Here is a 9,684-nt window from a genome sequence, read left to right on the forward strand (position 1 = left end):
CAGGACCATGTGGAGGGGAGGGCTGCCCCACAAGGGAAGAGAGAGCTGGGATCGTACGGGGGGGCGGCTGCCCCACATGGGGAGAGGGGGTGGAATTGGTGCAGGACCATGTGGAAGGGGGGAGGCTGGCCCCAAATGGAGAGGGAGATTTTGGGCCAGGACCATGTGTGTGTGTGTGGGGGGGGGGGTCTGGCCCCACATGGGGGGGAATTGGTGCAGGACCATGTGTGGCGGGAGGGGGGAGGTCTGGCCCCACACGGGAAGAGGGAGCTGGGATTGTGCGGGGGGGGGGGCCGGGCCGGGGGGGGGGGGGGCTGCCCCCCACGGGGGGGGTGGGCTGAGCTAGGGCCGCGCCCCCCTCACCGTCTCCTCGGGCTCCATGCGGATCTTGAAGGTTTGCTGCTGCAGCGTCTTGAGGGTGACGGTCACCGCCATGGCGGGCGGGCGGGGCGGGGCGCGCCGGGCGGACGCTTCTTCCCAACGGACTCGGCAGCCCCACAACATGCAACTCACGCCGCCGCCATCTTAGCGCCCCGCCGCTTCCGGCCCCGGCCAGGGCGCGGGCCCGGCACGTGACAGGGGCAAGCGCGGGCCTCGATCACGTGACGGGGGGAGGGGGCGCCGCGACGCCGAGCGGGGGCTGAGGCAACCGCGTGAGGGGAACGGGGGGGGGGGGCGATCACGTGACGGGGGGGACACAAAATGGCCGCCCCGCTGGGCTAACATGGCTGAGCGCTTGGCCCGCGAGCCCCGCCGCTCCCAGCGGGCAGCGCGGCCCGTGACTCCCACGCGTGTCCCTGGCGGGGAGGGCAGGACGCCCCTGTCCGTCCCACGCAGGCCGGGGAGCGGGCGCCCTGCGCCCCCCATACAGTGCAGGGGATCGTTCATAGGGGGCCCGGATGTCCTAGGGACAGGCCCCATGTTAGGGTCTTTTTCTTATATAGGCTCCTCTTACACCCCCCCCCACACACACACCTCTCACACTTGCTGTCTGGTCCCCCTACCCGGGCCGAGCCTGAGCCGTACCTGTCAACTCTTCGAAGTTTGGCATGAAGTTTCTCAGCAGAGTGGTGGCCCCTGAGAATCAGTGGGCTAAGCTGCACTGATTCTACAAATATACAGCAGGACCGAGGGTGGGCCTGGCTCCTTCCTTAGACAGCACCTGGCTCCATGGCAGCCTATTGCCCATCTCCCCACCCACTGGCCCCCTTGGGCCCCCAAAAGCGATCAAGCTCCTGCCCCCAAAGCAGTTTTGTGAGCTGGTGCAGACGGCAGGGTCACACCACCACTCACTTTAGTCCTTCCCATCCTAGAGGGCAGATGGGCCAAACCCGAGTGGGGCTGTGTCTTCCTACTTGGAATGTGGATGGTGTATCTCCGGGGGGGCCTGCACCCGAGACCATTGCTCTCTTTTTACAAAGGGGGCAGCTAAAAATCCTTGCCGGAGTATATTACGTGATTGGTTTAGCTACTACTCTGGTTCCCCCCAGCGGCAGTGACTGCACACCACTCAGATCCCAGGAAGAGAAGAGACCCCATGGAAACCAGGCCAGAGGCTAGACATGAAATTTAATTTAATAGAAATTTTCTTCAATCATTCATACATTCAAGTGTGAACATGAGAAGTCTCTGAACCCCTACCTCTGCCCTTCACTCCCACCCACAATACAGTTCAGAGTAGTTAGAAGCTTGGACTCCATATCCTGCTCCCTTACCATCTACCAACCCCCATTCTGTCCACCACGCTCCCCCCACCCCAGCGTTCTGTGACCTCCCTCACCAAGACAACATTCTCTTCATTCTAGCCCGTGCCCCATTTCCCCTCCACAGTAGCTCTATGCAATTTCCAAGGGGATTCCTGAGGTGTCAGGCATGTTACAGAAGATCAAGGAACTACAGATGTTTGCTTTAGAGTCCAAAGAAAGGGGAGGAAATTGCTTAGTTACACATCCCACTTAGTCTGCGCCATTAAAAGCACTTTCTGTTCAACTGTGGATTTAGTTTGGACAGCCGCTTCAGCTGTCAAAAACAATGCAGCAGCAACATAGTGGGAAATGGATCCATCCACTCATTTTAAGCAGGAGCTCTCCCCACAGCTGGACAGTTCCCTGTGAGAACAGACTGCTGAAAATGAGGCATAATACTGCAGTCTAGTAGAGTCCAACCCCTTGGTTCACCAAAGCTGTGCTAGGATGGAGGAAAAGCCAACCCTACCATCCCACCCACTCAGGTCACTGACATGGGAGCAGGGGTTGGAATCTGCTTCATGTGAGAAGGGAGGGGAGGGGCAGGGCAGGTGACTGGGGAAGGAGGGCAAGTGGTTCGCTGCTTCCTACATATCCCTTTGCAGAGCATCTGGAGGACAGGAGCCAGTAGAGAAGCCAGCCACCATTAAGAGTAGTTGCTGCTGTTCCTGTCTGAGCCAAGGGTTACATTTCTACAGTTAACCTTAGCATACATTCATACACTGCAGGGCCCAGACCTGGACTCATGACTGGATCATTGATGGCATTGGGGGCATGTGAAATAAAAAACAAACCACAAACAAAACACCAATAAAAAAAGTTCAAGTCTCATAGAGACATTACTGTATCCCCTCCCCCTCTCCTTATTTGGGTTTAACCAAGCGAGCCCCATGGTGTGGGCCAAAGGTGAGGCTCAGCGGAGGAGCGGTGCTGTGGGAACGGCCTTTTACAGCTCGTCCTTCAGCGGTCCCTCCGTTTCCTCCTCTTCCTCCTTCTCTGGCTCATCGTCATCATCGTCCTCCTCTTCCTCATTATCGTCCCCTTCAGGCTCCTCGTCCCCTTCCTCCTCTTTCCGCTTCTTGTCCTCCTCCTCCTGTTTCTTCCTCTGCTCCTCGTCCTGCTGCTCCTTCATTTTCTTCTCAGCATCCTGGAGATTGACAACGACACGAGTTAGCCAAAAGGGAGCGGGAAGATGGTGCAAGCGGTTTGGGTGCTAGCCTGGGCCCCAGGTTCTAATTCCCTGCTCTACCAGACTCCCTGGGTAACCTTTGGCAAGCCCATGCCTCAGTTTCCCCATCTGCACGAGGGGGGAGGATACTGCCAGTGGGCTGGGTTGGGCCAGGGGCTCAGATAAGTACCTGGAGGAAGGAGAGAGGCTGCAAGGAACGGAGTAGGCCAGGAGGCTGGACTCTACTCAATGCTCTGAACAGCTTCAGACCACCTTAAACCTTCATGCCTTGGCAAGAACATGTGCCTCACTTCAGATAGGGAAACTCAGGCCAGGAGCGGTTGGGATGTGCCCAGCACCTCAGTGGAAGAGGCCAGGAGTCCTGCTTCAGCCATAGACCCATCCTGGCCCCTTTCCACTCAGAGGATGGGCGGCCATTAGATTAGAGGGTTTAGGTTTCAGAACATTTATTGGACTATCCGGCCTCTCCCTCTCCACATCAGATTGTTTGAGGTGTTTCTATGCCCCATTAGAACCGAACAGCCCCATCACAAGAGATGCAGCAAAGCCCCTGGACTCAGCTTGCCTTTCCCTGCACTAGGATTCCCAGTGGAGCCCCTTGAACAGCTGTGGGTCCTTCCTCCGGCTCAGGGGGTGACTCAGTCACCGCACTGCCCAACAGCAGCATGGGCTCTGGCTCAGAGCGGTGGTGCCCCCCATGCTGACCCAAAGGGAGGAGGACTTGTCCTGGCAGGGGAAATCTCTTCTGGAGGAGCAGGAGCGCTCCCCAGGGGCAGTCATTACCTTGATGGCTCCCCAGGTCTCATTGCCAAACTCCTCTGCGAACTTCTCGTCGTCCGTGATCAGGAAGTTGTCGAAGATAGTGCCAGATTTCACCTGAAAGGATAGCGAGCCAGTGAGTGCGCATCAGGGAGCAGCCAGGCGCCCCAGGGCGACTTCGCCCATGTCCCCCCAAGCGAAGGGGAGGGGCTGTCAGCCAGCAAGACAAGGGTTAAGAGAGTCAAGTCCTGCCCAGAAGAGAACTTACTGCTGCTCAGCCAAGGCTGAGGCCGATTGGGCAAGAGATAAGCATCTGTTTTGGCTTGGGAAGCGCGTTCAGACATACAGGAGCCAGGAGTCCCTGAGGGAGAGTTACGGTATCTGCCAACAGGGGGCAGCACTGCCAGCAGCACAGCCAGGCACAAGGCCCCCGTCCCATCAGACTGGATACCCCAGCACTTTAATGCAGCTGGGGCTCGGTCTGAAGCAGAGCCCAGTTAAAGGCAAGTTCCCACCCCAGCGCAAGGTGGCACGGTCTATGCGATACAGAGCTTGCTGAGTCCTGCTCCCCACCAGCCCTCTCGGGAGGAGCGCACCTGCCACAGATCCAAGCCGATGACGCCGAAGCTGTCGTAGGAGTACAGGCTGGGGTCGGGGGTGTAGTCCGGGTTGTCGATCTCAGGGTGCACCCACTTCCCTTTGTAGTCAGGGTTGTCGATCTGGCGGGGTTTCCACTCCCCCTGGGGAGCAGGAAAACAGCAGGTGAGAAACCAGTGAGTGGGGAGAGGGATTGCAGCTGGTCTTACAGGGGGAGAAAGATCAGGGAATGGGCCTGACATGGGGACACCAGCTCTGCCAGAAGCTATTGCAGCTGTAGGAGTGGACAGGCAGCCTCCCTCAGTGCACACAGCACCCTGAGGATCACAGGCCCAGACTTTATTAAGGGGAGTTGGAACACAAGGGCTCTCACCTACAGCTGGACTGGGCTGAGGCTGCCAGGGGGGGAGCCCAGTGCTAGCATGCCATGGATTCTTCCCATGCCGATCTGGAACCCTGAACCAAGGGCCACGGTGGATTCTCCATCACTGGCCGTTTTTAAAATCAAGACTGGGGATTTTCCCCAGAACCTCTGATCTAGGAATTACTGCAGGCCAGTTCACTGGCCTGTGTTAGGCAGGAGGTCCAACGTGACTGGAGGATCACAATGGTCCCCTCTGGCCTTGGTATCTATGACTGAGCAGCCACGTGCCAACTCAAGAACCAGGGAACATGCCTGTTCAATCTCTGCTCTCCAGCCCACCCTTGGAAGGTCCCAGAGTCCCTCCTTACCCAGGACTAGCTCAGCATGAAGATGATTAGACTGGCACAGTGTTGCCACAATAGTTTGGAGTTACCAGGGTCTTGATCTCCTCCCTCCAGGGCATAAGCCCATCCCCTTGCAGAGGGCTGGAGGTGGCACCAAGAAGGGAATGCTCATTGGCACTGCACAGAGGTGTTATGGGGATTCATGCCTTTCTCTAGGGCAGGAGACCTTAACGGGGTGCATTTATCACTCCAAGGCAGTAACTGGTGAGTGTCAGGCCTCATCCCCTGGGTACACAGATACTCAGCACCGACTGCAGCAGGGCTGCGGCTCCTCAACCGACAGAAGGCCACGACGTTCATGCAAGTTTGCAATCAGGCACTCTAGACCCCTGCTGCAGACCCAGCCCGTGGGCCAGCCTTACCTTGTACTCTGGGTTCTGGATCACCGGAGGCTCCCACTCCCCATCCATCTCCTCATCCCAGTCCTCCGGCTTCTTGGCATCAGGGTCAGGAATGTGCTCCGGCTTATCCCAATCCTGAGGGGCAGAGGAAGAGAACCAGGCAGATGTCAGGAAGAGATTCTCCACCAACTCCTCGCTCTGATGGATATCCTGCCCTCCATTACCCCGTCCACACCAGCCAGCCACACACACACAGCGAGAGCTACAGTTGCTATCCCCCACCACCTGGCCACACGGGCAGGGGGAAATGATTAGCATTATGGTGCCAGTCTCTGCCCATCCCCATACGCTGTCCCAGCCCGAGATCTGCAGCCCCCAACTCACCTCTGGCTTAGTGTCCTCGGGGTCGTCTATCTTGGCCCTATCGTCCCAGTCCTCTGGTTTCTTGGCCTCAGGGTCCTTGATCTTCTTGGGAGGCAGGAAGTCCCAGTCTTCCTCCAGGCTGCCCGACTCCACCTTGTTGTTGTCGATCTTCACCTCGTAGGTGTTGTCAGGCCGCACAATGAGGGTGTAAAGGTGGGTGAACTCGTCGTCCTGGACAAGGGAAGGAGCCGGGGATTAGATGAAGGCTCTCAGCTCAGGGCCAAGATCTCACTCCAGGCCCATGTCACAGGGGCAGCCAGGAGACTCACCTTGCAGCGGATGTCTTTGTTGATCAGGACGTTCTTCCCTTTGTAGTTGAAGATCACGTGCACTTTTTTGGTCCCTGGGCCACAGATGTCAGGGCCTGGATTGGAAACAAGCTACAGTTCAGAGGGGCAAACCCAGCCTGCATCAGGAGGGGCTGAAAGTCACCTTGTTCCAGCGTGGAGAGCTGGCAAATTCAGCCCCCAGCAGGACCAGCGACTAGCTCACCACAAGCACATCCCCACACTGGGGCGTACACTGGCCTTGTTGGCAGGCTCAGTTGAGAGAACATGGGCTGAATGGGGCTCAGACTGGACTCTCCCCCCTGCTGGTCACCCACCAGAAACAAGAGGGGGGCAGTGTTGGGGGGGGAACACAGAGGTTGCCCTTCTGTTGCTCATGATGGGTCCTAGGGCAGGCTGGTCTCCAGGCCTGTCAGGACACTAGATTCCAGGGAATCTGGGGATAGAATTTGAATTTTAGGTGCAATCCCCAAGTCCCTTCATCCACCTCTGGGGTGGAGCACAGCAACAGCCCATGACCACTTAGACCAGCTTTGGCAGCTGAAGCTGTGGGTGAATCCGGGGAGAGCAGAGCGGTATTAGCCAAGCTGGAACCGGCCAGGACACGGCCCCAACAACTCATGACAAGTTCCCCAGCAGCCCCATGTGCCATGCTGGGCCAATGAGCATCCCCTGCTAAGTCACCCACCCACTCCTGGGGGTTTGGAGAGCTCCCCTCCAGACACTGTGCAAGCCCCACCCTGCTTCGCATGAGAGCCTACCACAGTCTGGGCCCCTGCAGCTAGTCCATGGCTAGCAGAGCCCACCCCGCAGGCACTCACCAAACATGATGTTGTACTCCGAGTCCCCGTGCATGTCCTCCTGGCTCAGGCCCGAGGGGAAGAGCTTGACGTAACCACCACCACAGTCAATGTTTTGCTCGTGTTTCACCGTGAACTGCACCACCAAGGTCTTGTCCTTGTTGCTGAAGGAGTCAAAGCGGGCAGACAGGGCGTAGAAACGGGCATCCTGGCTTGTCTGGAGGCCTGGCAAGGGGAGGGGAAAAACACAGTCAAGAGCCAGCAGGGAGGGGGAGCGTGATCCCTCAGTAGCTGGCCTCACAGATCAGCACATTCAGGCAACAGGCCTGTTTGCTCTCAGCTCCCCAGCAGGGGAGATTGTATGCAGGCACCATGCTGGTCATCTTACAGCTAATGCTTCAGGGCACGAGGTGGCAACCAGCAAGGGATTATCCCCCCAGCCATGTACACAGGTGCATTATGGGGGTTTTGCCAGCTTCACCAGGGGTCAGGCATCGGTGGCTGTCAGCTGCCGTGCGCTGTTATCTGGACCGTGGTAGTGTCATGGACCTGTACAGACAGTTAAGAGGCAGCCCTGTCCCAAAGCGCACACAATCCAGGCGACTAACCCATTACAGCCAGAATGGGATGGGAAGGATTTACTGGGCTGAGCTGACACTAGGGTATTTATAGAAGTGCTGGGTGATTTATAGGCAAGTAGTAACTCAACCATCTTGCCCATTGGCTCCTCTGGCAAAGAGCAAAGGCCCCGATCTCCCTAGTGCATCCCGGGGGACACAACACAATGCAGCAGGAACACGATTTCCCACCTTTATCCTTCTCGGCGTCCCCGTAGAACTTGCCCGCCGTCAGTTTGAACTTCCCATAGTCCGACTTGTGCTTCGACTCCACCCAGCGGCTTGTCCAGGCATCTGTGGGGAAAAGACACAGGCATGAAGTTTTAACAGCCGCTCCGCTATCACCACACTCAGGAGAGGGCATGTGGGCCACAGACCCAGCCCACCCTTGGTCATTGAGTGAGGAAGGCCCCACCTCGCTAGGACATCACAGGCCAGAGAAGAGCTCTCGAAGCCAATCACTGGCTAGTGTTCCAGTCACCCATGAAGCCAGAGGCAAGAGCCTCATTTTCAGCAGGTGGAAAGGAAGCGGCTTACCCAAGGTCATATTGAGCCTGTCTCCCCCCACCCCCACCCCACCCCAAGAGTTCTGACTCCCAGTGCCTCTGTTCCAGCCAGCCACTAGACCACACTCCCCCACCCCATATGCAATGATGGGCCTGCTTCATCCAGCAGGCAGAGTGAAAGTTGACCATGTAAGTGTGTGGCAGAGGATTAAGTGTGGAACAGGATCTTGCATTTCTCTTCCCCCATGAGCCCCAGCGCTTCATGAAGAGGACAGGCAACACACAAGGACTGTCACCTGCTGCTGAAATGCAGCCTCCTCTGGGGTGGAATACAACTTAGCAGGCCACGAGCTGCCATGCACGCCCCAGATGCACACTGTATCTATACCATTTCTCACCCGGGCACAGCGGGACTGAGCTGAGGCCAGGAAGCGCTCTGCTCTGAGATCTACGGAGCCGGATAACTTTGCACCCAGCCATCCACTAGGGTGGATTTTTGCTTTCAGACCTGCACATGGTGCCCAACCCCCGTAGGGCTGTACAGTCGGCATGTGCTTAGATACGCCCCAAAATGTTTGACCCCTAGTCCTTATAGAACAGACACTCATCCCCACAGGGCCCAATAATTAATTATCGATTCCCCACTGCCCGTTCAGTCTCGACTACACAGGGAGGCAATTATGAAACTAGAAAGGCCTCCCGCCACCCACCCACACACCCTCAAGGCCCTGCCTCCTTTCTAGCGAAGGAAACTCCCCTCTATAAGCCCTTAAACACAGAAGACCACCTGCTGCCTATAGGAGGCAAATATGCCCTCTCCAGATTGAGTTTATTCAAGAAGCATGGTAAGATACCAGGCCTCTGGTTTCAGGCTGTGTTGTAACAGGTTGTATATTCAGAGGCTCTTACAGTTTCAGCTACTGAACTGCTACCAAGTGAGTTTTTAAATCTGAACTGCTATGTACTGATTTGGGGAAGGGGAGGCAGATTTCCCTCATTCCCTCAAATATTTTCAGAGCCTCTTTTGAAAAGGCTTTAAACTGACATCCTAATGCTATCTTGAGCCCATGGCAAATGAAACTCTCTGTAATAAGAGACAGCTGCAGGTTAGCTCAGTACTCCCAACCCACAATCCCAAATCCCACAGAGCCCTGACCAGCCAAAGCAGGATTTTAGGGTGTAGAGGATTTAAATGTTTTGTGGGTGAAATAGAATTCCTGCCTCCCAACAGGATTCTCTGCCCCACTGTGAGTGTGGCCAGCCTCCTGGTTCTATATGGACTCAATTGATCCTATTAGGATTTCCCCCTCCCCAGAGTTCCCTTTGGTTCTGCAGGGACCATTTATGCCACTGCACCATTAATCTTCCCTACAGATACCACCCCCTATGTTCATGAAACCAGGACACCCCAACTCTGTAACCCCACAGATCTGAACCCTATTTAATCCTCCCTGCCAACCCCCAGCCCCACCCATGAGCCTGACAGCACAGTGAGCACTACAGAAAAGCCTTATGTCCTTCACTCCAATGCCCCCCCCCAGCAGATCTACACTGACCCCTCCTCCCTCAGAGCCACACTCACCCTGGGGAACCCCCCATCACAGCTGTTCTTCAGAGCCTGCCCTTCACTGCACACCCCCCCCCCCCCCCCC

At 56.7% G+C, this 9,684-nt stretch overlaps 2 protein-coding genes across 3 annotated transcripts in view; both read right to left on the reverse strand.

Annotated features, from left to right (window-relative positions):
• RAD23A (RAD23 homolog A, nucleotide excision repair protein) overlaps positions 1–540 on the reverse strand; it is a 14,142-nt gene extending 13,602 nt beyond the window's left edge. For both annotated transcript variants that reach the window (XM_024217268.2, XM_024217267.2), the window contains exon 1: positions 364–540. In XM_024217268.2, the coding sequence (XP_024073036.2) occupies positions 364–504 (141 nt within the window). In that variant the 5' untranslated portion in view covers positions 505–540. The remainder of the gene's footprint in view (positions 1–363) is intronic.
• A 1,010-nt stretch (positions 541–1,550) lies between these two features.
• Positions 1,551–9,684, reverse strand: part of CALR (calreticulin) — an 8,836-nt gene continuing 702 nt past the window's right edge. Inside the window, exons 2-9 of the mRNA XM_024217266.2 lie at positions 7,719–7,820; positions 6,931–7,134; positions 6,092–6,186; positions 5,784–5,993; positions 5,421–5,534; positions 4,290–4,433; positions 3,718–3,810; positions 1,551–2,892 (exon numbers count right to left, since the gene is read on the reverse strand). Of these exons, the coding sequence (XP_024073034.1) occupies positions 2,692–2,892; positions 3,718–3,810; positions 4,290–4,433; positions 5,421–5,534; positions 5,784–5,993; positions 6,092–6,186; positions 6,931–7,134; positions 7,719–7,820 (1,163 nt within the window). The 3' untranslated portion in view covers positions 1,551–2,691. The remainder of the gene's footprint in view (positions 2,893–3,717; positions 3,811–4,289; positions 4,434–5,420; positions 5,535–5,783; positions 5,994–6,091; positions 6,187–6,930; positions 7,135–7,718; positions 7,821–9,684) is intronic.

This window comes from Terrapene carolina, unplaced genomic scaffold (assembly GCF_002925995.2).
Source record: "Terrapene carolina triunguis isolate 2854851 unplaced genomic scaffold, T_m_triunguis-2.0 Scaffold833, whole genome shotgun sequence".
In the NCBI taxonomy this organism is placed as follows: domain Eukaryota; kingdom Metazoa; phylum Chordata; order Testudines; family Emydidae; genus Terrapene; species Terrapene triunguis.